At 54.5% G+C, this 25,194-nt stretch overlaps 1 protein-coding gene across 4 annotated transcripts in view; it reads right to left on the bottom strand.

Annotated features, from left to right (window-relative positions):
• LOC144719918 (uncharacterized) overlaps positions 1-24,835 on the bottom strand; it is a 71,635-nt gene extending 46,800 nt beyond the window's left edge. For all 4 annotated transcript variants that reach the window (XR_013585680.1, XR_013585685.1, XR_013585682.1 and 1 more), the window contains exons 1-3: positions 24,732-24,835; positions 21,241-21,326; positions 20,320-20,444 (exon numbers count right to left, since the gene is read on the bottom strand). Coding sequence is in view for 1 of the 4 variants with exons in the window: in XM_078596422.1 (XP_078452548.1) it covers positions 20,320-20,444; positions 21,241-21,320 (205 nt within the window). In the remaining 3 variants the exon portion in view is untranslated. The remainder of the gene's footprint in view (positions 1-20,319; positions 20,445-21,240; positions 21,327-24,731) is intronic.
• Between the last annotated feature and the right edge of the window lie 359 nt (positions 24,836-25,194).

The raw sequence follows: 25,194 nt of genomic DNA, 5'->3' as shown, positions 1-25,194 counted from the left end.
AGTGAGCTGTGTGTGAGAGTGAGCTGTGTGTGAGAGTGAGCTGTGAGTGAGAGTGAGCTGTGAGTGAGAGTGAGCTGTGCGTGAGAGTGAGCTGTGTGTGAGTGAGCTGTGAGTGAGCTGTGAGTGAGAGTGAGCTGTGTGTGAGAGTGAGCTGTGTGTGAGAGTGAGCTGTGAGTGAGAGTGAGCTATGAGTGAGAGAGAGCTGTGAGTGAGAGTGAGCTGTGAGTGAGAGTGAGCTGTGAGTGAGAGAGAGCTGTGAGTGAGAGTGAGCTGTGTGTGAGAGTGAGCTGTGTGTGAGAGTGAGCTGTGAGAGTGAGCTGTGAATGAGCTGTGAGTGAGAGTGCGCTGTGTATAAGAGTGAGCTGTGTGTGAGAGTGAGCTGTGTGTGTGAGTGAGCTGTGTGTGAGAGTGAGCTATGAGTGAGAGTGAGCTGTGAGTGAGAGTGAGCTATGAGTGAGCTGTGAGTGAGAGTGAGCTGCGAGTGAGAGTGAGCTGTGTGTGAGAGTGAGCTGTGAGTTACAGTGAGCTATGAGTGAGAGTGAGCTGTGAGTGAGAGTGAGCTATGAGTGAGAGTGAGCTGTGTGTGAGAGTGAGCTGTGAGTGAGAGTGAGCTATGAGTGAGAGTGAGCTGTGAGTGTGAGTGAGCTGTGAGTGAGAGTGAGCTGTGTGTAAGAGTGAGCTGTGAGTGTGAGTGAGCTGTGAGTGAGAGTGAGCTGTGTGTGTGAGTGAGCTGTGAGTGAGAGTGAGCTGCGAGTGAGAGTGAGCTGTGTGTGAGAGTGAGCTGTGAGAGTGAGCTGTGTGTGAGAGTGAGCTATGAGTGAGAGTGAGCTGTGAGTGAGAGTGAGCTGTGTGTGTGAGTGAGCTGTGAGTGAGAGTGAGCTGTGAGTGAGTGAGCTGTGAGTGAGAGTGAGCTATGAGTGAGAGTGAGCTGCGAGTGAGAGTGAGCTGTGAGTGAGAGTGAGCTGTGAGTGAGAGTGAGCTGTGAGTGAGAGTGAGCTGTGAGTGAGAGTGAGCTGTGAGTGAGAGTGAGCTGTGAGTGAGAGTGAGCTGTGAGTGTGAGTGAGCTGTGAGTGAGAGTGAGCTGTGTGCGTGAGTGAGCTGTGAGTGAGAGTGAGCTGTGTGTGTGAGTGAGCTGTGTGTGTGAGTGAGCTGTGAGTGAGAGTGAGCTGTGAGTGAGAGTGAGCTGTGAGTGAGAGTGAGCTGTGAGTGAGAGTGAGCTGTGTGTGAGAGTGAGCTGTGTGTGAGTGAGCTGTGAGTGAGCTGTGAGTGAGAGTGAGGTATGAGTGAGAGTGAGCTGTGAGTGAAAGTGAGCTGTGTGTGTGAGTGAGCTGTGTGTGAGAGTGAGCTATGAGTGAGAGTGAGCTGTGAGTGAGAGTGAGCTATGAGTGAGAGTGAGCTATGAGTGAGCTATGAGTGAGAGTGAGCTGTGAGTGAGAGTGAGCTGTGTGTGTGAGTGAGCTATGAGTGAGCTGTGGTGAGAGTGAGCTGTGAGTGAGCTGTGTGTGAGAGTGAGCTTTGAGTGAGCTGTGTGTGAGAGTGAGCTGTGAGTGAGCTGTGTGTGAGAGTGAGCTGTGAGTGAGAGTGAGCTGTGTGTGAGAGTGAGCTGTGTGTGAGAGTGAGCTGTGAGTGAGCTGTGTGTGAGAGTGAGCTGTGAGTGAGCTGTGTGTGAGAGTGAGCTGTGTGTGAGAGTGAGCTGTGAGTGAGAGTAAGCTGTGAGTGAGCTGTGTGTGAGAGTGAGCTGTGTGTGAGAGTGAGCTGTGAGTGAGAGTAAGCTGTGAGTGAGAGTGAGCTGTGAGTGAGAGTGAGCTGTGAGTGAGAGTGAGCTGTGTGTGAGTGAGCTATGAATGAGCTGTGAGTGAGAGTGAGCTGTGAGTGAGAGTGAGCTGTGAGTGAGAGTGAGCTGTGTGTGAGAGTGAGCTGGGAGTGAGCTGTGTGAGAGTGAGCTATGCGTGAGCTGTGTGTGAGAGTGAGCTGTGTGTTTGAGTGAGCTGTGAGTGAGCTATGAGTGAGCTGTGAGTGAGAGTGAGCTGTGAGTGAGAGTGAGCTGTGAGTGAAAGTGAGCTGTGTGTGTGAGTGAGCTGTGTGTGAGAGTGAGCTGTGTGTGAGAGTGAGCTGTGAGGGAGAGTGAGCTGTGTGTGAGAGTGAGCTGTGAGTGAGCTGTGTGTGAGCTGTGAGTGAGAGTGAGCTGTGTGTGAGAGTGAGCTGTGAGTGAGAGTGAGCTGTGAGTGAGAGTGAGCTGTGTGTGAGAGTGAGCTGTGAGTGAGAGTGAGCTGTGAGTGAGAGTGAGCTGTGAGTGAGAGTGGGCTGTGTGTGAGGGTGAGCTGTGTGTGAGAGTGAGCTGTGCGTGAGAGTGAGCTGTGTGTGAGTGAGCTGTGAGTGAGCTGTGAGTGAGAGTGAGCTATGAGTGAGAGTGAGCTGTGTGTGAGAGTGAGCTGTGTGTGAGAGTGAGCTGTGTGTGAGAGTGAGCTGTGTGTGAGAGTGAGCTGTGAGTGAGAGTGAGCTGTGAGTGAGAGTGAGCTGTGAGTGAGAGTGAGCTGTGTGTGAGAGTGAGCTGTGTGTGAGAGTGAGCTGTGAGTGAGAGTGAGCTGTGAGTGAGAGTGAGCTGTGCGTGAGAGTGAGCTGTGTGTGAGTGAGCTGTGAGTGAGCTGTGAGTGAGAGTGAGCTGTGAGTGAGAGTGAGCTGTGAGTGAGAGTGAGCTGTGTGTGAGAGTGAGCTGTGTGTGAGAGTGAGCTGTGAGTGAGAGTGAGCTATGAGTGAGAGTGAGCTGTGTGTGAGAGTGAGCTGTGAGAGTGAGCTGTGAATGAGCTGTGAGTGAGAGTGCGCTGTGTATAAGAGTGAGCTGTGTGTGAGAGTGAGCTGTGTGTGTGAGTGAGCTGTGTGTGAGAGTGAGCTATGAGTGAGAGTGAGCTGTGAGTGAGAGTGAGCTATGAGTGAGCTGTGAGTGAGAGTGAGCTGCGAGTGAGAGTGAGCTGTGTGTGAGAGTGAGCTGTGAGTTACAGTGAGCTATGAGTGAGAGTGAGCTATGAGTGAGAGTGAGCTGTGTGTGAGAGTGAGCTGTGAGTGAGAGTGAGCTATGAGTGAGAGTGAGCTGTGAGTGTGAGTGAGCTGTGAGTGAGAGTGAGCTGTGTGTAAGAGTGAGCTGTGAGTGTGAGTGAGCTGTGAGTGAGAGTGAGCTGTGTGTGTGAGTGAGCTGTGAGTGAGAGTGAGCTGCGAGTGAGAGTGAGCTGTGTGTGAGAGTGAGCTGTGAGTGAGAGTGAGCTGTGTGTGAGAGTGAGCTATGAGTGAGAGTGAGCTGTGAGTGAGAGTGAGCTGTGTGTGTGAGTGAGTTGTGAGTGAGAGTGAGCTGTGAGTGAGTGAGCTGTGAGTGAGAGTGAGCTATGAGTGAGAGTGAGCTGCGAGTGAGAGTGAGCTGTGAGTGAGAGTGAGCTGTGAGTGAGAGTGAGCTGTGAGTGAGAGTGAGCTGTGAGTGAGAGTGAGCTGTGAGTGAGAGTGAGCTGTGAGTGAGAGTGAGCTGTGAGTGTGAGTGAGCTGTGAGTGAGAGTGAGCTGTGTGCGTGAGTGAGCTGTGAGTGTGAGTGAGCTGTGAGTGAGAGTGAGCTGTGAGTGAGAGTGAGCTGTGAGTGAGAGTGAGCTGTGTGTGAGAGTGAGCTGTGTGTGAGTGAGCTGTGAGTGAGCTGTGAGTGAGAGTGAGGTATGAGTGAGAGTGAGCTGTGAGTGAAAGTGAGCTGTGTGTGTGAGTGAGCTGTGTGTGAGAGTGAGCTATGAGTGAGAGTGAGCTGTGAGTGAGAGTGAGCTATGAGTGAGAGTGAGCTATGAGTGAGCTATGAGTGAGAGTGAGCTGTGAGTGAGAGTGAGCTGTGTGTGTGAGTGAGCTATGAGTGAGCTGTGGTGAGAGTGAGCTGTGAGTGAGCTGTGTGTGAGAGTGAGCTTTGAGTGAGCTGTGTGTGAGAGTGAGCTGTGAGTGAGCTGTGTGTGAGAGTGAGCTGTGAGTGAGAGTGAGCTGTGTGTGAGAGTGAGCTGTGTGTGAGAGTGAGCTGTGTGTGAGAGTGAGCTGTGAGTGAGCTGTGTGTGAGAGTGAGCTGTGAGTGAGCTGTGTGTGAGAGTGAGCTGTGTGTGAGAGTGAGCTGTGAGTGAGAGTAAGCTGTGAGTGAGCTGTGTGTGAGAGTGAGCTGTGTGTGAGAGTGAGCTGTGAGTGAGAGTAAGCTGTGAGTGAGAGTGAGCTGTGAGTGAGAGTGAGCTGTGAGTGAGAGTGAGCTGTGTGTGAGTGAGCTATGAGTGAGCTGTGAGTGAGAGTGAGCTGTGAGTGAGAGTGAGCTGTGAGTGAGAGTGAGCTGTGTGTGAGAGTGAGCTGGGAGTGAGCTGTGTGAGAGTGAGCTGTGAGTGAGCTGTGTGTGAGAGTGAGCTGTGAGTGAGAGTGAGCTATGCGTGAGCTGTGTGTGAGAGTGAGCTGTGTGTTTGAGTGAGCTGTGAGTGAGCTATGAGTGAGCTGTGAGTGAGAGTGAGCTGTGAGTGAGAGTGAGCTGTGAGTGAAAGTGAGCTGTGTGTGTGAGTGAGCTGTGTGTGAGAGTGAGCTGTGTGTGAGAGTGAGCTGTGAGGGAGAGTGAGCTGTGTGTGAGAGTGAGCTGTGAGTGAGCTGTGTGTGAGCTGTGAGTGAGAGTGAGCTGTGTGTGAGAGTGAGCTGTGAGTGAGAGTGAGCTGTGAGTGAGAGTGAGCTGTGTGTGTGAGTGAGCTTTGTGTGAGAGTGAGCTGTGTGTGAGAGTGAGCTGTGAGTGAGCTGTGTGTGAGCTGTGAGTGAGAGTGAGCTGTGAGTGAGAGTGAGCTGTGAGTGAGAGTGAGCTGTGTGTGAGAGTGAGCTGTGTGTGTGAGTGAGCTTTGTGTGAGAGTGAGCTGTGTGTGAGAGTGAGCTGTGAGTGAGCTGTGTGTGAGCTGTGAGTGAGAGTGAGCTGTGAGTGAGAGTGAGCTGTGAGTGAGAGTGAGCTGTGTGAGTGAGTGAGCTGTGTGAGTGAGCTATGTGTGAGAGTGAGCTGTGAGTGAGAGTGAGCTGTGTGTGAGAGTGAGCTGTGTGTGAGAGTGAGCTGTGTGTGAGAGTGAGCTGTGTGTGTGAGTGAGCTGTGAGTGAGCTGTGTGTGTGAGTGAGCTGTGAGTGAGAGTGAGCTGTGTGTGAGAGTGAGCTGCGAGTGAGAGTGAGCTGTGTGTGAGAGTGAGCTGCGAGTGAGAGTGAGCTGTGTGTGAGAGTGAGTGAGAGTGAGCTGTGAGTGAGAGTGAGCTGTGTGTGAGAGTGAGCTGTGAGTGAGAGTGAGCTGTGAGTGAGAGTGAGCTGTGTGTGAGAGTGAGCTGCGAGTGAGAGTGAGCTGTGTGTGTGAGTGAGCTGTGTGTGAGAGTGAGCTGTGAGTGAGAGTGAGCTGTGTGTGAGCGTGAGCTGCGAGTGAGAGTGAGCTGTGAGTGAGAGTGAGCTGTGTGTGAGAGTGAGCTGTGAGTGAGAGTGAGCTGCGAATGAGAGTGAGCTGTGTGTGAGAGTGAGCTGTGTGTGAGAGTGAGCTGCGAGTGAGAGTGAGCTGTGTGTGAGAGTGAGCTGTGTGTGAGAGTGAGCTGTGTGTGAGAGTGAGCTGTGAGTGAGAGTGAGCTGCGAGTGAGAGTGAGCTGTGTGTGAGAGTGAGCTGTGTGAGTGAGTGAGCTGTGAGTGAGAGTGAGCTGTGTGTGAGAGTGAGCTGTGTGTGAGAGTGAGCTGCGAGTGAGAGTGAGCTGTGTGTGAGAGTGAGCTGCGAGTGAGAGTGAGCTGTGTGTGTGAGTGAGCTGTGAGTGAGAGTGAGCTGTGTGTGAGAGTGAGCTGTGAGTGAGAGTGAGCTGTGTGTGAGAGTGAGCCGCGAGTGAGAGTGAGCCGCGAGTGAGAGTGAGCTGTGTGTGAGAGTGAGCTGTGAGTGAGAGTGAGCTGTGAGTGAGAGTGAGTGAGAGTGAGCTGTGAGTGAGAGTGAGCTGTGAGTGAGAGTGAGCTGTGAGTGAGAGTGAGCTGTGAGTGAGAGTGAGCTGTGAGTGAAAGTGAGCTGTGTGTGAGAGTGAGCTGTGAGTGAGAGTGAGCTGTGAGTGAGAGTGAGCTGTGAGTGAGAGTGAGCTGTGAGTGAGAGTGAGCTGTGAGTGAGAGTGAGCTGTGAGTGAGAGTGAGCTGTGTGTGTGAGTGAGCTGTGTGTGAGTGAGCTATGAGTGAGCTGTGGTGAGAGTGAGCTGTGAGTGAGCTGTGTGTGAGAGTGAGCTTTGAGTGAGCTGTGTGTGAGAGTGAGCTGTGAGTGAGCTGTGTGTGAGAGTGAGCTGTGAGTGAGAGTGAGCTGTGTGTGAGAGTGAGCTGTGTGTGAGAGTGAGCTGTGAGTGAGCTGTGTGTGAGAGTGAGCTGTGAGTGAGCTTTGTGTGAGAGTGAGCTGTGAGTGAGAGTGAGCTGTGTGTGAAAGTGAGCTGTGTGTGAGAGTGAGCTGTGTGTGAGAGTGAGCTGTGTGTGAGAGTGAGCTGTGAGTGCGAGTGAGCTGTGAGTGAGAGTGAGCTGTGAGTGAGAGTGAGCTGTGAGTGAGCTGTGTGTGAGTGAGCTGTGAGTGAGAGTGAGCTGTGAGTGAGAGTGAGCTGTGTGAGAGTGAGCTGCGAGTGAGCTGTGTGTGAGAGTGAGCTGTGAGTGAGCTATGAGTGAGCTGTGAGTGAGAGTGAGCTGTGAGTGAGAGTGAGCTGTGAGTGAAAGTGAGCTGTGTGTGTGAGTGAGCTGTGTGTGAGAGTGAGCTGTGTGTGAGAGTGAGCTGTGAGTGAGCTGTGTGTGAGCTGTGAGTGAGAGTGAGCTGTGTGTGAGAGTGAGCTGTGAGTGAGAGTGAGCTGTGAGTGAGAGTGAGCTGTGTGTGAGAGTGAGCTGTGTGTGAGAGTGAGCTGTGAGTGAGAGTGAGCTGTGAGTGAGAGTGAGCTGTGAGTGAGAGTGAGCTGTGAGTGAGAGTGAGCTGTGTGTGTGAGTGAGCTGTGTGTGAGAGTGAGCTGTGAGTGAGCTGTGTGTGAGCTGTGAGTGAGAGTGAGCTGTGAGTGAGAGTGAGCTGTGAGTGAGAGTGAGCTGTGTGAGTGAGTGAGCTGTGTGTGTGAGTGAGCTATGTGTGAGAGTGAGCTGTGAGTGAGAGTGAGCTGTGTGTGAGAGTGAGCTGTGTGTGAGAGTGAGCTGTGTGTGTGAGTGAGCTGTGAGTGAGCTATGTGTGTGAGTGAGCTGTGAGTGAGAGTGAGCTGTGTGTGAGAGTGAGCTGCGAGTGAGAGTGAGCTGTGTGTGAGAGTGAGCTGCGAGTGAGAGTGAGCTGTGTGTGAGAGTGAGCTGTGAGTGAGAGTGAGCTGTGAGTGAGAGTGAGCTGTGAGTGAGAGTGAGCTGTGTGTGAGAGTGAGCTGTGAGTGAGAGTGAGCTGTGAGTGAGAGTGAGCTGTGTGTGAGAGTGAGCTGCGAGTGAGAGTGAGCTGTGTGTGTGAGTGAGCTGTGAGTGAGAGTGAGCTGTGTGTGAGAGTGAGCTGTGAGTGAGAGTGAGCTGTGTGTGAGAGTGAGCTGCGAGTGAGAGTGAGCTGCGTGTGAGAGTGAGCTGTGAGTGAGAGTGAGCTGCGAGTGAGAGTGAGCTGTGTGTGAGAGTGAGCTGTGTGTGAGAGTGAGCTGCGAGTGAGAGTGAGCTGTGTGTGAGAGTGAGCTGTGTGTGAGAGTGAGCTGTGTGTGAGAGTGAGCTGTGAGTGAGAGTGAGCTGCGAGTGAGAGTGAGCTGTGTGTGAGAGTGAGCTGTGTGAGTGAGTGAGCTGTGAGTGAGCTGTGTGTGAGAGTGAGCTGTGTGTGAGAGTGAGCTGCGAGTGAGAGTGAGCTGTGTGTGAGAGTGAGCTGTGTGTGTGAGTGAGCTGTGAGTGAGAGTGAGCTGTGTGTGAGAGTGAGCTGTGAGTGAGAGTGAGCTGTGTGTGAGAGTGAGCTGCGAGTGAGAGTGAGCTGTGTGTGAGAGTGAGCTGTGAGTGAGAGTGAGCTGTGAGTGAGAGTGAGCTGTGTGTGAGAGTGAGCTGTGAGTGAGAGTGAGCTGTGAGTGAGAGTGAGCTGTGAGTGAGAGTGAGCTGTGAGTGAGAATGAGCTGTGTGTGTGAGTGAGCTGTGAGTGAGAGTGAGCTGTGAGTGAGAGTGAGCTGTGAGTGAGAGTGAGCTGTGAGTGAGAGTGAGCTGTGAGTGAAAGTGAGCTGTGTGTGAGAGTGAGCTGTGAGTGAGAGTGAGCTGTGAGTGAGAGTGAGCTGCGAGTGAGAGTGAGCTGTGAGTGAGAGTGAGCTGTGAGTGAGAGTGAGCTGTGAGTGAGAGTGAGCTGTGAGTGAGAGTGAGCTGTGAGTGAGAGTGAGCTGTGAGTGAGAGTGAGCTGTGAGTGAGAGTGAGCTGTGTGTGTGAGTGAGCTGTGTGTGAGAGTGAGCTATGAGTGAGCTGTGGTGAGAGTGAGCTGTGAGTGAGCTGTGTGTGAGAGTGAGCTTTGAGTGAGCTGTGTGTGAGAGTGAGCTGTGAGTGAGCTGTGTGTGAGAGTGAGCTGTGAGTGAGAGTGAGCTGTGTGTGAGAGTGAGCTGTGTGTGAGAGTGAGCTGTGAGTGAGCTGTGTGTGAGAGTGAGCTGTGAGTGAGCTTTGTGTGAGAGTGAGCTGTGAGTGAGAGTGAGCTGTGTGTGAAAGTGAGCTGTGTGTGAGAGTGAGCTGTGTGTGAGAGTGAGCTGTGTGTGAGAGTGAGCTGTGAGTGAGAGTGAGCTGTGAGTGAGAGTGAGCTGTGAGTGAGAGTGAGCTGTGAGTGAGCTGTGTGTGAGTGAGCTATGAGTGAGCTGTGAGTGAGAGTGAGCTGTGTGAGAGTGGGCTGTGAGTGAGCTGTGTGTGAGAGTGAGCTGTGAGTGAGCTGTGTGTTTGAGTGAGCTATGAGTGAGCTGTGTGTGAGAGTGAGCTGTGTGTGAGAGTGAGCTGTGAGTGAGCTGTGTGTGAGCTGTGAGTGAGAGTGAGCTGTGTGTGAGAGTGAGCTGTGAGTGAGAGTGAGCTGTGAGTGAGAGTGAGCTGTGTGTGAGAGTGAGCTGTGAGTGAGAGTGAGCTGTGAGTGAGAGTGAGCTGTGAGTGAGAGTGAGCTGTGAGTGAGAGTGAGCTGTGTGTGTGAGTGAGCTGTGTGTGAGAGTGAGCTGTGTGTGAGAGTGAGCTGTGAGTGAGCTGTGTGTGAGCTGTGAGTGAGAGTGAGCTGTGTGTGAGAGTGAGCTGTGAGTGAGAGTGAGCTGTGAGTGAGAGTGAGCTGTGTGAGTGAGTGAGCTGTGTGTGTGAGTGAGCTGTGTGTGGGAGTGAGCTGTGTGTGAGAGTGAGCTGTGAGTTAGAGTGAGCTGTGTGTGAGAGTGAGCTGTGTGTGAGAGTGAGCTGTGTGTGAGAGTGAGCTGTGTGTGAGAGTGAGCTGTGTGTGAGAGTGAGAGTGAGCTGTGAGTGAGAGTGAGCTGTGAGTGAGCTGTGTGTGTGAGTGAAAGTGAGCTGTGAGTGAGTGTGAGCTGTGAGTGAGAGTGAGCTGTGAGTGAGAGTGAGCTGTGTGTGTGAGTGAGCTGTGTGTGAGAGTGAGCTATGAGTGAGAGTGAGCTGTGTGTGAGCATGAGCTGTGAGTGAGAGTGAGCTGTGTGTGAGAGTGAGCTGTGAGTGAGCTGTGTGTGAGAGTGAGCTGCGAGTGAGAGTGAGCTGCGAGTGAGAGTGAGCTGTGTGTGAGAGTGAGCTGTGAGTGAGAGTGAGCTGTGTGTGAGAGTGAGCTGTGAGTGAGAGTGAGCTGTGTGTGAGAGTGAGCTGTGAGTGAGCTGTGTGTGAGAGTGAGCTGTGAATGAGGGTGAGCTGTGAGAGTGAGCTGTGTGTGAGAGTGAGCTGTGTGTGAGAGTGAGCTGTGAGTGAGCTGTGTGTGAGAGTGAGCTGTGAGTGAGAGTGAGCTGTGAGTGAGAGTGAGCTGTGAGTGAGCTGTGAGTGTGAGTGAGCTGTGAGCGTGAGCTGTGTGTGAGAGTGAGCTGTGAGTGAGAGTGAGCTGTGAGTGAGAGTGAGCTGTGAGTGAGAGTGAGCTGTGAGTGAGAGTGAGCTGTGTGTGTGAGTGAGCTGTGTGTGTGAGTGAGCTGTGTGTGAGAGTGAGCTGTGAGTGAGCTGTGAGTGAGAGTGAGCTGTGAGTGAGCTGTGTGTGAGAGTGAGCTGTGTGTGAGAGTGAGCTGTGTGTGAGAGTGAGCTATGAGTGAGCTGTGAGTGAGAGTGAGCTGTGTGTGTGAGTGAGCTGTGAGTGAGAGTGAGCTGTGTGTGTGAGTGAGCTGTGAGTGAGCTGTGTGTGAGAGTGAGCTATGAGTGAGCTGTGAGTGAGAGTGAGCTGTGTGTGAGAGTGAGCTGTGAGTGAGAGTGAGCTGTGAGTGAGAGTAAGCTGTGTGTGTGAGTGAGCTGTGAGTGAGAGTGAGCTGTGTGTGAGAGTGAGCTGTGTGTGAGAGTGAGCTGTGAGTGAGAGTGAGCTGTGTGTGTGAGTGAGCTGTGAGTGAGAGTGAGCTGTGTGTGAGAGTGAGCTATGAGTGAGCTGTGAGTGAGAGTGAGCTGTGTGAGAGTGAGCTGTGAGTGAGAGTGAGCTGTGAGTGAGAGTGAGCTGTGAGTGAGAGTGAGCTGTGAGTGAGAGTGAGCTGTGAGTGAGAGTGAGCTATGAGTGAGCTGTGAGTGAGAGTGAGCTGTGAGTGAGAGTGAGCTGTGAGTGAGAGTGAGCTGTGAGTGAGAGTGAGCTGTGAGTGAGAGTGAGCTGTGAGTGAGAGTGAGCTGTGTATGAGAGTGAGCTGTGAGTGAGAGTGAGCTGTGAGTGAGAGTGAGCTGTGAGTGAGAGTGAGCTGTGTATGAGAGTGAGCTGTGAGTGAGAGTGAGCTATGAGTGAGAGTGACCTGTGAGAGTGAGCTGTGAGAGTGAGCTGTGAGTGAGAGTGAGCTATGAGTGAGAGTGAGCTGTGAGTGAGAGTGAGCTGTGAGTGAGAGTGAGCTGTGAGTGAGCTGTGAGTGAGAGTGAGCTGTGAGTGAGCTGTGAGTGAGCTGTGTGTTTGAGTGAGCTATGAGTGAGCTGTGTGTGAGAGTGAGCTGTGTGTGAGAGTGAGCTGTGAGTGAGCTGTGTGTGAGCTGTGAGTGAGAGTGAGCTGTGTGTGAGAGTGAGCTGTGAGTGAGAGTGAGCTGTGAGTGAGAGTGAGCTGTGTGTGAGAGTGAGCTGTGAGTGAGAGTGAGCTGTGAGTGAGAGTGAGCTGTGAGTGAGAGTGAGCTGTGAGTGAGAGTGAGCTGTGTGTGTGAGTGAGCTGTGTGTGAGAGTGAGCTGTGTGTGAGAGTGAGCTGTGAGTGAGCTGTGTGTGAGCTGTGAGTGAGAGTGAGCTGTGTGTGAGAGTGAGCTGTGAGTGAGAGTGAGCTGTGAGTGAGAGTGAGCTGTGTGTGAAAGTGAGCTGTGTGTGAGAGTGAGCTGTGTGTGAGAGTGAGCTGTGTGTGAGAGTGAGCTGTGAGTGAGAGTGAGCTGTGAGTGAGAGTGAGCTGTGAGTGAGAGTGAGCTGTGAGTGAGCTGTGTGTGAGTGAGCTATGAGTGAGCTGTGAGTGAGAGTGAGCTGTGTGAGAGTGGGCTGTGAGTGAGCTGTGTGTGAGAGTGAGCTATGAGTGAGCTGTGTGTGAGAGTGAGCTGTGTGTGAGAGTGAGCTGTGAGTGAGCTGTGTGTGAGCTGTGAGTGAGAGTGAGCTGTGTGTGAGAGTGAGCTGTGAGTGAGAGTGAGCTGTGAGTGAGAGTGAGCTGTGTGTGAGAGTGAGCTGTGAGTGAGAGTGAGCTGTGAGTGAGAGTGAGCTGTGAGTGAGAGTGAGCTGTGAGTGAGAGTGAGCTGTGTGTGTGAGTGAGCTGTGTGTGAGAGTGAGCTGTGTGTGAGAGTGAGCTGTGAGTGAGCTGTGTGTGAGCTGTGAGTGAGAGTGAGCTGTGTGTGAGAGTGAGCTGTGAGTGAGAGTGAGCTGTGAGTGAGAGTGAGCTGTGTGAGTGAGTGAGCTGTGTGTGTGAGTGAGCTGTGTGTGGGAGTGAGCTGTGTGTGAGAGTGAGCTGTGAGTTAGAGTGAGCTGTGTGTGAGAGTGAGCTGTGTGTGAGAGTGAGCTGTGTGTGAGAGTGAGCTGTGTGTGAGAGTGAGCTGTGTGTGAGAGTGAGCTGTGAGTGAGAGTGAGCTGTGAGTGAGCTGTGTGTGTGAGTGAGAGTGAGCTGTGAGTGAGAGTGAGCTGTGAGTGAGAGTGAGCTGTGAGTGAGAGTGAGCTGTGTGTGTGAGTGAGCTGTGTGTGAGAGTGAGCTATGAGTGAGAGTGAGCTGTGTGTGAGCATGAGCTGTGAGTGAGAGTGAGCTGTGTGTGAGAGTGAGCTGTGAGTGAGCTGTGTGTGAGAGTGAGCTGCGAGTGAGAGTGAGCTGCGAGTGAGAGTGAGCTGTGTGTGAGAGTGAGCTGTGAGTGAGAGTGAGCTGTGTGTGAGAGTGAGCTGTGAGTGAGAGTGAGCTGTGTGTGAGAGTGAGCTGTGAGTGAGCTGTGTGTGAGAGTGAGCTGTGAATGAGGGTGAGCTGTGAGAGTGAGCTGTGTGTGAGAGTGAGCTGTGTGTGAGAGTGAGCTGTGAGTGAGCTGTGTGTGAGAGTGAGCTGTGAGTGAGCTGTGTGTGAGAGTGAGCTGTGAGTGAGAGTGAGCTGTGAGTGAGAGTGAGCTGTGAGTGAGCTGTGAGTGTGAGTGAGCTGTGAGCGTGAGCTGTGTGTGAGAGTGAGCTGTGAGTGAGAGTGAGCTGTGAGTGAGAGTGAGCTGTGAGTGAGAGTGAGCTGTGAGTGAGAGTGAGCTGTGAGTGAGAGTGAGCTGTGTGTGTGAGTGAGCTGTGTGTGTGAGTGAGCTGTGTGTGAGAGTGAGCTGTGAGTGAGCTGTGAGTGAGAGTGAGCTGTGAGTGAGCTGTGAGTGAGAGTGAGCTGTGTGTGAGAGTGAGCTGTGTGTGAGAGTGAGCTATGAGTGAGCTGTGAGTGAGAGTGAGCTGTGTGTGTGAGTGAGCTGTGAGTGAGAGTGAGCTGTGTGTGTGAGTGAGCTGTGAGTGAGCTGTGTGTGAGAGTGAGCTATGAGTGAGCTGTGAGTGAGAGTGAGCTGTGTGTGAGAGTGAGCTGTGAGTGAGAGTGAGCTGTGAGTGAGAGTAAGCTGTGTGTGTGAGTGAGCTGTGAGTGAGAGTGAGCTGTGTGTGAGAGTGAGCTGTGTGTGAGAGTGAGCTGTGAGTGAGAGTGAGCTGTGTGTGTGAGTGAGCTGTGAGTGAGAGTGAGCTGTGTGTGAGAGTGAGCTATGAGTGAGCTGTGAGTGAGAGTGAGCTGTGTGAGAGTGAGCTGTGAGTGAGAGTGAGCTGTGAGTGAGAGTGAGCTGTGAGTGAGAGTGAGCTGTGAGTGAGAGTGAGCTGTGAGTGAGAGTGAGCTATGAGTGAGCTGTGAGTGAGAGTGAGCTGTGAGTGAGAGTGAGCTGTGAGTGAGAGTGAGCTGTGAGTGAGAGTGAGCTGTGAGTGAGAGTGAGCTGTGAGTGAGAGTGAGCTGTGTATGAGAGTGAGCTGTGAGTGAGAGTGAGCTGTGAGTGAGAGTGAGCTGTGAGTGAGAGTGAGCTGTGTATGAGAGTGAGCTGTGAGTGAGAGTGAGCTATGAGTGAGAGTGACCTGTGAGAGTGAGCTGTGAGAGTGAGCTGTGAGTGAGAGTGAGCTATGAGTGAGAGTGAGCTGTGAGTGAGAGTGAGCTGTGAGTGAGAGTGAGCTGTGAGTGAGCTGTGAGTGAGAGTGAGCTGTGAGTGAGAGTGAGCTGTGAGTGAGCTATGAGTGAGAGTGAGCTGTGAGTGAGAGTGAGCTGTGAGTGAGAGTGAGCTATGAGTGAGCTGTGAGTGAGAGTGAGCTGTGAGTGAGAGTGAGCTGTGAGTGAGCTGTGAGTGAGAGCTGTGAGTGAGAGTGAGCTGTGAGTGAGCTGTGTGTGTGAGTGAGAGTGAGCTGTGAGTGAGAGTGAGCTGTGAGTGAGAGTGAGCTGTGTGTGTGAGTGAGCTGTGAGTGAGAGTGAGCTGTGTGTGAGAGTGAGCTATGAGTGAGCTGTGAGTGAGAGTGAGCTGTGTGTGAGAGTGAGCTGTGAGTGAGAGTGAGCTTTGAGTGAGAGTGAGCTGTGAGTGAGAGTGAGCTGTGAGTGAGAGTGAGCTGTGTATGAGAGTGCGCTGTGAGTGAGAGTGAGCTGTGAGTGAGAGTGAGCTGTGAGTGAGAGTGAGCTGTGTATGAGAGTGAGCTGTGAGTGAGAGTGAGCTATGAGTGAGAGTGAGCTGTGAGAGTGAGCTGTGAGAGTGAGCTGTGAGTGAGAGTGAGCTATGAGTGAGAGTGAGCTGTGAGTGAGAGTGAGCTGTGAGTGAGCTGTGAGTGAGAGTGAGCTGTGAGTGAGAGTGAGCTGTGAGTGAGCTATGAGTGAGAGTGAGCTGTGAGGGAGAGTGAGCTGTGAGTGAGAGTGAGCTATGAGTGAGCTGTGAGTGAGAGTGAGCTGTGAGTGAGAGTGAGCTGTGAGTGAGCTGTGAGTGAGAGTGAGCTGTGAGTGAGAGTGAGCTGTGTGTGTGAGTGAGCTGTGTGTGAGAGTGAGCTGTGTGTGAGAGTGAGCTGTGAGTGAGCTGTGTGTGAGCTGTGAGTGAGAGTGAGCTGTGTGTGAGAGTGAGCTGTGAGTGAGAGTGAGCTGTGAGTGAGAGTGAGCTGTGTGAGTGAGTGAGCTGTGTGTGTGAGTGAGCTGTGTGTGGGAGTGAGCTGTGTGTGAGAGTGAGCTGTGAGTTAGAGTGAGCTGTGTGTGAGAGTGAGCTGTGTGTGAGAGTGAGCTGTGTGTGAGAGTGAGCTGTGTGTGAGAGTGAGCTGTGTGTGAGAGTGAGAGTGAGCTGTGAGTGAGAGTGAGCTGTGAGTGAGCTGTGTGTGTGAGTGAGAGTGAGCTGTGAGTGAGAGTGAGCTGTGAGTGAGAGTGAGCTGTGAGTGAGAGTGAGCTGTGTGTGTGAGTGAGCTGTGTGTGAGAGTGAGCTATGAGTGAGAGTGAGCTGTGTGTGAGCATGAGCTGTGAGTGAGAGTGAGCTGTGTGTGAGAGTGAGCTGTGAGTGAGCTGTGTGTGAGAGTGAGCTGCGAGTGAGAGTGAGCTGCGAGTGAGAGTGAGCTGTGTGTGAGAGTGAGCTGTGAGTGAGAGTGAGCTGTGTGTGAGAGTGAGCTGTGAGTGAGAGTGAGCTGTGTGTGAGAGTGAGCTGTGAGTGAGCTGTGTGTGAGAGTGAGCTGTGAATGAGGGTGAGCTGTGAGAGTGAGCTGTGTGTGAGAGTGAGCTGTGTGTGAGAGTGAGCTGTGAGTGAGCTGTGTGTGAGAGTGAGCTGTGAGTGAGAGTGAGCTGTGAGTGAGAGTGAGCTGTGAGTGAGCTGTGAGTGTGAGTGAGCTGTGAGCGTGAGCTGTGTGTGAGAGTGAGCTGTGAGTGAGAGTGAGCTGTGAGTGAGAGTGAGCTGTGAGTGAGAGTGAGCTGTGAGTGAGAGTGAGCTGTGAGTGAGAGTGAGCTGTGTGTGTGAGTGAGCTGTGTGTGTGAGTGAGCTGTGTGTGAGAGTGAGCTGTGAGTGAGCTGTGAGTGAGAGTGAGCTGTGAGTGAGCTGTGAGTGAGAGTGAGCTGTGTGTGAGAGTGAGCTGTGTGTGAGAGTGAGCTATGAGTGAGCTGTGAGTGAGAGTGAGCTGTGTGTGTGAGTGAGCTGTGAGTGAGAGTGAGCTGTGTGTGTGAGTGAGCTGTGAGTGAGCTGTGTGTGAGAGTGAGCTATGAGTGAGCTGTGAGTGAGAGTGAGCTGTGTGTGAGAGTGAGCTGTGAGTGAGAGTGAGCTGTGAGTGAGAGTAAGCTGTGTGTGTGAGTGAGCTGTGAGTGAGAGTGAGCTGTGTGTGAGAGTGAGCTGTGTGTGAGAGTGAGCTGCGAGTGAGAGTGAGCTGTGTGTGTGAGTGAGCTGTGAGTGAGAGTGAGCTGTGTGTGAGAGTGAGCTATGAGTGAGCTGTGAGTGAGAGTGAGCTGTGTGAGAGTGAGCTGTGAGTGAGAGTGAGCTGTGAGTGAGAGTGAGCTGTGAGTGAGAGTGAGCTGTGAGTGAGAGTGAGCTGTGAGTGAGAGTGAGCTATGAGTGAGCTGTGAGTGAGAGTGAGCTGTAAGTGAGAGTGAGCTGTGAGTGAGAGTGAGCTGTGAGTGAGAGTGAGCTGTGAGTGAGAGTGAGCTGTGAGTGAGAGTGAGCTGTGTATGAGAGTGAGCTGTGAGTGAGAGTGAGCTGTGAGTGAGAGTGAGCTGTGAGTGAGAGTGAGCTGTGTATGAGAGTGAGCTGTGAGTGAGAGTGAGCTATGAGTGAGAGTGACCTGTGAGAGTGAGCTGTGAGAGTGAGCTGTGAGTGAGAGTGAGCTATGAGTGAGAGTGAGCTGTGAGTGAGAGTGAGCTGTGAGTGAGAGTGAGCTGTGAGTGAGCTGTGAGTGAGAGTGAGCTGTGAGTGAGAGTGAGCTGTGAGTGAGCTATGAGTGAGAGTGAGCTGTGAGTGAGAGTGAGCTGTGAGTGAGAGTGAGCTATGAGTGAGCTGTGAGTGAGAGTGAGCTGTGAGTGAGAGTGAGCTGTGAGTGAGCTGTGAGTGAGAGCTGTGAGTGAGAGTGAGCTGTGAGTGAGCTGTGTGTGTGAGTGAGAGTGAGCTGTGAGTGAGAGTGAGCTGTGAGTGAGAGTGAGCTGTGTGTGTGAGTGAGCTGTGAGTGAGAGTGAGCTGTGTGTGAGAGTGAGCTATGAGTGAGCTGTGAGTGAGAGTGAGCTGTGTGTGAGAGTGAGCTGTGAGTGAGAGTGAGCTTTGAGTGAGAGTGAGCTGTGAGTGAGAGTGAGCTGTGAGTGAGAGTGAGCTGTGTATGAGAGTGCGCTGTGAGTGAGAGTGAGCTGTGAGTGAGAGTGAGCTGTGAGTGAGAGTGAGCTGTGTATGAGAGTGAGCTGTGAGTGAGAGTGAGCTATGAGTGAGAGTGAGCTGTGAGAGTGAGCTGTGAGAGTGAGCTGTGCGTGAGAGTGAGCTATGAGTGAGAGTGAGCTGTGAGTGAGAGTGAGCTGTGAGTGAGCTGTGAGTGAGAGTGAGCTGTGAGTGAGAGTGAGCTGTGAGTGAGAGTGAGCTGTGAGTGAGAGTGAGCTGTGAGTGAGAGTGAGCTGTGAGTGAGCTGTGAGTGTGAGTGAGCTGTGAGCGTGAGCTGTGTGTGAGAGTGAGCTGTGAGTGAGAGTGAGCTGAGAGTGAGCTGTGAGTGAGAGTGAGCTGTGAGTGAGAGTGAGCTGTGAGTGAGAGTGAGCTGTGTGTGTGAGTGAGCTGTGAGTGAGCTGTGAGTGAGAGTGAGCTGTGTGTGAGAGTGAGCTGTGAGTGAGCTGTGAGTGAGAGTGAGCTGTGTGTGAGAGTGAGCTTTGTGTGAGAGTGAGCTATGAGTGAGCTGTGAGTGAGAGTGAGCTGTGTGTGTGAGTGAGCTGTGAGTGAGAGTGAGCTGTGTGTGTGAGTGAGCTGTGAGTGAGCTGTGTGTGAGAGTGAGCTATGAGTGAGCTGTGAGTGAGAGTGAGCTGTGTGTGAGAGTGAGCTGTGAGTGAGAGTGAGCTGTGAGTGAGAGTAAGCTGTGTGTGTGAGTGAGCTGTGAGTGAGAGTGAGCTGTGTGTGAGAGTGAGCTGTGAGTGAGAGTGAGCTGTGAGTGAGAGTGAGCTGTGTGTGTGAGTGAGCTGTGAGTGAGAGTGAGCTGTGTGTGAGAGTGAGCTATGAGTGAGCTGTGAGTGAGAGTGAGCTGTGAGTGAGAGTGAGCTGTGAGTGAGCTGTGAGTGAGAGTGAGCTGTGAGTGAGAGTGAGCTGTGAGTGAGAGTGAGCTGTGAGTGAGAGTGAGCTGTGAGTGAGAGTGAGCTGTGAGTGAGAGTGAGCTGTGAGTGAGAGTGAGCTGTGAGTGAGAGTGAGCTGTGAGTGAGAGTGAGCTGTGAGTGAGCTGTGTGTGAGAGTGAGCTGCGAGTGAGAGTGAGCTGCGAGTGAGAGTGAGCTGTGTGTGAGAGTGAGCTGTGAGTGAGAGTGAGCTGTGTGTGAGAGTGAGCTGTGAGTGAGAGTGAGCTGTGTGTGAGAGTGAGCTGTGAGTGAGCTGTGTGTGAGAGTGAGCTGTGAATGAGGGTGAGCTGTGAGAGTGTGCTGTGTGTGAGAGTGAGCTGTGTGTGAGAGTGAGCTGTGAGTGAGCTGTGTGTGAGAGTGAGCTGTGAGTGAGAGTGAGCTGTGAGTGAGCTGTGAGTGTGAGTGAGCTGTGAGCGTGAGCTGTGTGTGAGAGTGAGCTGTGAGTGAGAGTGAGCTGAGAGTGAGCTGTGAGTGAGAGTGAGCTGTGAGTGAGAGTGAGCTGTGAGTGAGAGTGAGCTGTGTGTGTGAGTGAGCTGTGAGTGAGCTGTGAGTGAGAGTGAGCTGTGTGTGAGAGTGAGCTGTGAGTGAGCTGTGAGTGAGAGTGAGCTGTGTGTGAGAGTGAGCTTTGTGTGAGAGTGAGCTATGAGTGAGCTGTGAGTGAGAGTGAGCTGTGTGTGTGAGTGAGCTGTGAGTGAGAGTGAGCTGTGTGTGTGAGTGAGCTGTGAGTGAGAGTGAGCTGTGTGTGTGAGTGAGCTGTGAGTGAGCTGTGTGTGAGAGTGAGCTATGAGTGAGCTGTGAGTGAGAGTGAGCTGTGTGTGAGAGTGAGCTGTGAGTGAGAGTGAGCTGTGAGTGAGAGTAAGCTGTGTGTGTGAGTGAGCTGTGAGTGAGAGTGAGCTGTGTGTGAGAGTGAGCTGTGAGTGAGAGTGAGCTGAGAGTGAGAGTGAGCTGTGTGTGTGAGTGAGCTGTGAGTGAGCTGTGTGTGAGAGTGAGCTATGAGTGAGCTGTGAGTGAGAGTGAGCTGTGTGTGAGAGTGAGCTGTGAGTGAGAGTGAGCTGTGAATGAGAGTGAGCTGTGAGTGAGAGTGAGCTGTGAGTGAGAGTGAGCTGTGAGTGAGAGTGAGCTATGAGTGAGCTGTGAGTGAGAGTGAGCTGTGAGTGAGAGTGAGCTGTGAGTGAGAGTGAGCTGTGAGTGAGAGTGAGCTGTGAGTGAGAGTGAGCTGTGTATGAGAGTGAGCTGTGAGTGAGAGTGAGCTGTGAGTGAGAGTGAGCTATGGGTGAGAGTGAGCTGTGAGAGTGAGCTGTGAGAGTGAGCTGTGAGTGAGAGTGAGCTATGAGTGAGAGTGAGCTGTGAGTGAGCTGTGAGTGAGAGTGAGCTGTGAGTGAGCTGTGAGTGAGAGTGAGCTGTGAGTGAGAGTGAGCTGTGAGTGAGCTATGAGTGAGAGTGAGCTGTGAGTGAGAGTGAGCTGTGAGTGAGAGTGAGCTATGAGTGAGCTGTGAGTGAGAGTGAGCTGTGAGTGAGAGTGAGCTGTGAGTGAGCTGTGAGTGAGAGCTGTGAGTGAGAGTGAGCTGTGAGTGAGCTGTGTGTGTGAGTGAGAGTGAGCTGTGAGTGAGAGTGAGCTGTGAGTGAGAGTGAGCTGTGTGTGTGAGTGAGCTGTGAGTGAGAGTGAGCTGTGTGTGAGAGTGAGCTATGAGTGAGCTGTGAGTGAGAGTGAGCTGTGTGTGAGAGTGAGCTGTGAGTGAGAGTGAGCTGTAAGTGAGAGTGAGCTGTGAGTGAGAGTGAGCTGTGAGTGAGAGTGAGCTGTGAGTGAGAGTGAGCTGTGAGTGAGAGTGAGCTGTGAGTGAGAGTGAGCTGTGAGTGAGAGTGAGCTGTGTGTGAGAGTGAGCTGTGAGTGAGAGTGAGCTATGAGTGAGAGTGAGCTGTGAGAGTGAGCTGTGAGTGAGAGTGAGCTATGAGTGAGAGTGAGCTGTGAGTGAGAGTGAGCTGTGAGTGAGAGTGAGCTGTGAGTGAGCTGTGAGTGAGAGTGAGCTGTGAGTGAGAGTGAGCTGTGAGTGAGCTATGAGTGAGAGTGAGCTGTGAGTGAGAGTGAGCTGTGAGTGAGAGTGAGCTATGAGTGAGCTGTGAGTGAGAGTGAGCTGTGAGTGAGAGTGAGCTGTGAGTGAGAGTGAGCTGTGAGTGAGAGTGAGCTGTGAGTGAGAGTGAGCTGTGAGTGAGAGTGAGCTGTGAGTGAGCTGTGAGTGAGAGTGAGCTGTGAGTGAGAGTGAGCTGTGAGTGAGAGTGAGCTGTGAGTGAGAGTGAGCTGTGAGTGAGAGTGAGCTGTGAGTGAGCTGTGAGTGAGAGTGAGCTGTGAGTGAGAGTGAGCTGTGAGTGAGAGTGAGCTGTGAGTGAGAGTGAGCTGTGAGTGAGAGTGAGCTGTGAGTGAGAGTGAGCTGTGTGTAAGTGAGCTGTGTCACTGACCAGCTGCTCCCTGCTGCGCCATCACGTCCGCCACATCCTCACAGAGGCTCTTGGGCAGCCTCAGGAGCTTCAGATACAGATCACCGATCTTCTGCATGGGAGGGATGAAGGTGGCCACCTGGTACCTGCACAGCGTAGAGACGCAGCATGGTAACGTCACCATGACACTCGCATGGTAACTGCTGTTAACTATAACACCATGGTAACTGTTGTTAACTCTCACACCATGGTGGGGATAGAGGGGGTAGTCTTGGGGGTGGTGGTGGGGGGTAGTGGAGAGGGGTGGTTTACACACCGCACCAGATACTAATTTTGAGGCCGAATCGACCTAGGGGAGGCCCATGACCAACTCAGATAATTGTCAGCGGCGTTGGCCGTGGTCGAACTCGGGTCACTGGGTTCGTAGCGTGGCACCGACCGCTCCACTAGCCCAGCGGCGTGCACAGTGACACACTGGGTGGTGGTGCACAGTGACACACTGCGTGGTGGTGCACAGTGACACACTGCGTGGTGGTGCACAGTGACACACTGTGTGGTGGTGCACAGTGACACGCTGTGTGGTGGTGCACAGTGACACACTGCGTGGTGGTGCACAGTGACACACTGCGTGGTGGTGCACAGTGACACACTGCGTGGTGGTGCACAGTGACACACTGTGTGGTGGTGCACAGTGACACACTGTGTGGTGGTGCACAGCGACGCACTGCGTGGTGGTGCACAGTGACACACTGCGTGGTGGTGCACAGTGACACACTGTGTGGTGGTGCACAGTGACACACTGCGTGGTGGTGCACAGTGACACACTGTGTGGTGGTGCACAGTGACACACTGTGTGGTGGTGCACGGTGACACACTGTGTGTGGGATCACGTCCTCGTGCTCAGGAGAGGAATGATTGCGCAATCCTCGCCGCGTCTCCCACCTGCTGGCGCCGTCGAGCTTCTTGAGGTCGTCGACGCATCGCCGCACCAGCAGCTTGTGGGCCTCCACTTCCGCAGCCATCGTCTCCTGAGGCACAAGCGACACCGCAGACAGCTCTAGACCCCCTCTAGGCCCCCCTCTAGACCCCCCTCTAGACCCCCCTCTAGACCCTCTAGACCCCCCTCTAGACCCCCTTCTAGACCCCCCTCTAGACCCCCTCTAGACCCCCCTCTAGACCCCCCTCTAGACCCTCCTCTAGACCCCCCTCTAGATCCTCTAGACCCCCCTCTAGACCCCCCTCTAGACCCCCCTCTAGACCCCCTCTAGACCCCCTCTAGACCCCCCTCTAGACCCCCTCTAGACCCCCCTCTAGGCCCCCCTCTAGGCCCCCCTCTAGGCCCCCCTCTAGACCCCTCTCTAAACCGCCCTCTAGACCCCCCTCTAGACCCTCCTCTAGACCCCCCTCTAGACCCCCCTCTAGACCCCCTCTAGACCCCCCTCTAGGCCCCCCTCTAGGCCCCCCTCTAGGCCCCCCTCTAGACCCCTCTCTAGGCCCCCCTCTAGGCCCCCCTCTAGGCCCCCCTCTAGACCCCTCTCTAAACCGCCCTCTAGACCCCCCTCTAGACCCCTCTCTAAACCGCCCTCTAGACCCCCCTCTAGACCCCCTCTAGACCCCCCTCTAGGCCCCCCTCTAGGCCCCCCTCTAGGCCCCCCTCTAGACCCCTCTCTAAACCGCCCTCTAGACCCCCCTCTAGACCCTCCTCTAGACCCCCCTCTAGACCCTCCTCTAGATCCCCCTCTAGACCCCCCTCTAGACCCCCTCTAGACCCCCCTCTAGACCCCCTCTAGACCCCCCTCTAGGCCCCCCTCTAGGCCCCCCTCTAGGCCCCCCTCTAGACCCCTCTCTAAACCGCCCTCTAGACCCCCCTCTAGACCCTCCTCTAGACCCCCCTCTAGACCCCCCTCTAGACCCCCCTCTAGACCCCCCTCTAGACCCTCCTCTAGACCCCCTCTAAACCCCCCTCTAGACCCTCCTCTAGACCCTCCTCTAGACCCCCCTCTAGACCCCCCTCTAGATCCCCCTCTAGACACTCCTCTAGACCCCCCTCTAGACCCCCCTCTAGACCCCCCTCTAGATCCCCCTCTAGACCCTCCTCTAGACCCCCCTCTAGACCCTCCTCTAGACCCCCCTCTAGACCCCCCTCTAGACCCTCCTCTAGACCCCCCTCTAGACCGCCCTCTAGACCCCCCTCTAGACCCCCCTCTAGACCCACTTCTAGACCCTCCTCTAGACCCCCTCTAGACCCCCTCTAGACCCTCCTCTAGACCCCCTCTAAACCCCCCTCTAGACCCTCCTCTAGACCCTCCTCTAGACCCCCCTCTAGACCCCCCTCTAGATCCCCCTCTAGACCCCCCTCTAGACCCCCCTCTAGACCCTCCTCTAGACCCCCCTCTAGGCCCCCCTCTAGGCCCCCTCTAGACCCTCCTCTAGACCCTCCTCTAGACCCCCCTCTAGACCCCCTCTAGACCCCCCTCTAGACCCCCCTCTAGGCCCCCCTCTAGGCCCCCCTCTAGGCCCCCCTCTAGACCCCTCTCTAAACCCCCCTCTAGACCCCCCTCTAGACCCTCCTCTAGACCCCCCACTAGACCCCCCTCTAGACCCCCTCTAGACCCCCTCTAGACCCCCCTCTAGACCCCCCTCTAGACCCCCTCTAGACCCCCTCTAGACCCCCTTTAGACCCGCCTCTAGACCGCCTCTAGACCCCCCTCTAGACCCCCTATAGACCCCCCTGTAGACCCCCTCTAGACCCCCTCTAGAACCCCCTCTAGACCCCCCTCTAGACCCTCCTCTAGACCCTCCTCTAGACCCCCCTCTAGACCCCCTCTAGACCCCCCTCTAGACCCCCCTGTAGACCCCCTCTAGCCCCCCTCTAGACCCCCCTCTAGACCCTCCTCTAGACCCCCCTCTAGACCCCCCTGTAGACCCCCTCTAGCCCCCCTCTAGACCCCCCTCTAGACCCCCCTCTAGACCCCCTCTAGACCCCCCTGTAGACCCCCTCTAGACCCCCTCTAGAACCCCCTCTAGACCCCCCCCCTCTAGACCCCCCTCTAGACCCCCCTCTAGACCACCCTCTAGACCCCCCTCTAGACCCCCCTCTAGACCCCCCTCTAGGCCCTCCTCTAGACCCCCCTCTAGACCCCCCTCTAGACCCTTCTCTAGACCACCCTCTAGACCCCCTCTAGACCCCCCTCTAGACCCCCTCTAGACCCCCCTCTAGACCCCCTATAGACCCTCCTCTGGACCCCCCTCTGGACCCCCCTCTAGACCCCCTTCTAGACCCCCTCTAGACCCCCCTCTAGACCCCCTCTCGACCCTCCTCTAGACCCCCCTCTAGACCCCCCTCTAGACCCTCCTCTAGACCCCCCTCTAGACCCTCCTCTAGAACCCCCTCTAGACCCCCCTCTAGACCCCCCTCTAGACCCCCTCTAGACCCCCTCTAGACCCTCCTCTAGACCCCCTCTAGACCCCCCTCTAGACCCGCCTCTAGACCCCCTCTAGACCCTCATCTAGACCCCCCTCTAGACCCCCCTCTAGACCCTCCTCTAGACCCCACTCTAGACCCCCCTCTAGACCCCCCTCTAGACCCCCTCTAGACCCCCCTCTAGACCCTCCTCTAGAACCCCCTCTAGACCCCCCTCTAGACCCCCCTCTAGACCCCCTCTAGACCCCCTCTAGACCCTCCTCTACACCCCCCTCTAGACCCCCTCTAGACCCCCTCTAGACCCCCCTCTAGACCCTCCTCTAGACCCCCCTCTAGACCCCCCTCTAGACCCTCCTCTAGACCCCCCTCTAGACCCCCCTCTAGACCCCCTCTAGACCCCCTCTAGACCCCCCTCTAGACCCCCTCTAGACCCTCCTCTAGACCCCCTCTAGACCCAGCGCCCCCCCCCAGCGCCCCCCCCCCAGCGCCCCCCCCCCCGCGCCCCCCCCCCCTCTGGGCGTGGTCGCCCGGTGACGTCACCGCCGGGGATTTCCGAAGCGGCGCGGGTCCGGGTCGGGTTGAGAGAAACGCCGCGGAAACCCCCTTCGCTAGGGGACCAATCAGAGCGCGCGACGAGCCCCGTTGCCCCGCTCCCATTGGTCGCTGCAGTCTCGGCACGTAATTACTCACTATTCAACTCACTCACTATTCAACTCACTCACTATTCAACTCACTCACTATTCAACTCACTCACTATTCAACTCACTCACTATTTAACTAACTCACTATTCAACTCACTCACTATTCAACTCACTCACTATTCAACTCACTCACTATTCAACTCACTCACTATTCAACTCACTCACTATTCAACTCACTCACTATTCAACTCACTCACTATTCAACTCACTCACTATTTAACTACCGCTCTGCTCGGGGGCTCAGAGAACCCGAGACCAGGACTCCGTGCCCCCCCTCACCCCATGTCCCCCTGTCCCCCCCCCCTCACCTGGCGGTGTCTCTGAGCTCTCGGGGTCTTCGCCTCTCGCCTCCTCTCGCTGCGCAGCTTCTGACAAGAAGCTGAAGCCGCAGCTGTCACTCAACTAGCACGCCCCGCCCCCTGCCCCTCCTACTACCACCGCCCCCTTCACTTCACCCCGCCCCCCTCAACCCCCCCGCCCCCCTCAACCCCCCCGCCCCCCTCAACCCCCCCGCCCCCCTCAACCCCCCCGCCCCTCCCCCTGCACCGTGAACGGCATCGCGCTGGAAACCCCCTTGAGCAGCAGACACACACACAGACACACAGACAGACACACACAGTCACACACACAGTCACACAGACACACACACAGTCACACACACAGACACACAGACACACACACACAGTCACACACACAGACACACAGACAGACACACACAGTCACACACACAGTCACACACACAGACAGACACACAGTCACACACACAGACAG

This window comes from Lampetra planeri, chromosome 1, assembly GCF_965212315.1.
Source record: "Lampetra planeri chromosome 1, kcLamPlan1.2.h2, whole genome shotgun sequence".
NCBI lineage: Eukaryota > Metazoa > Chordata > Hyperoartia > Petromyzontiformes > Petromyzontidae > Lampetra > Lampetra planeri.
Note: the sequence above shows the minus strand (reverse complement) of the source record. Positions and strands in the feature narration are given on the sequence as shown.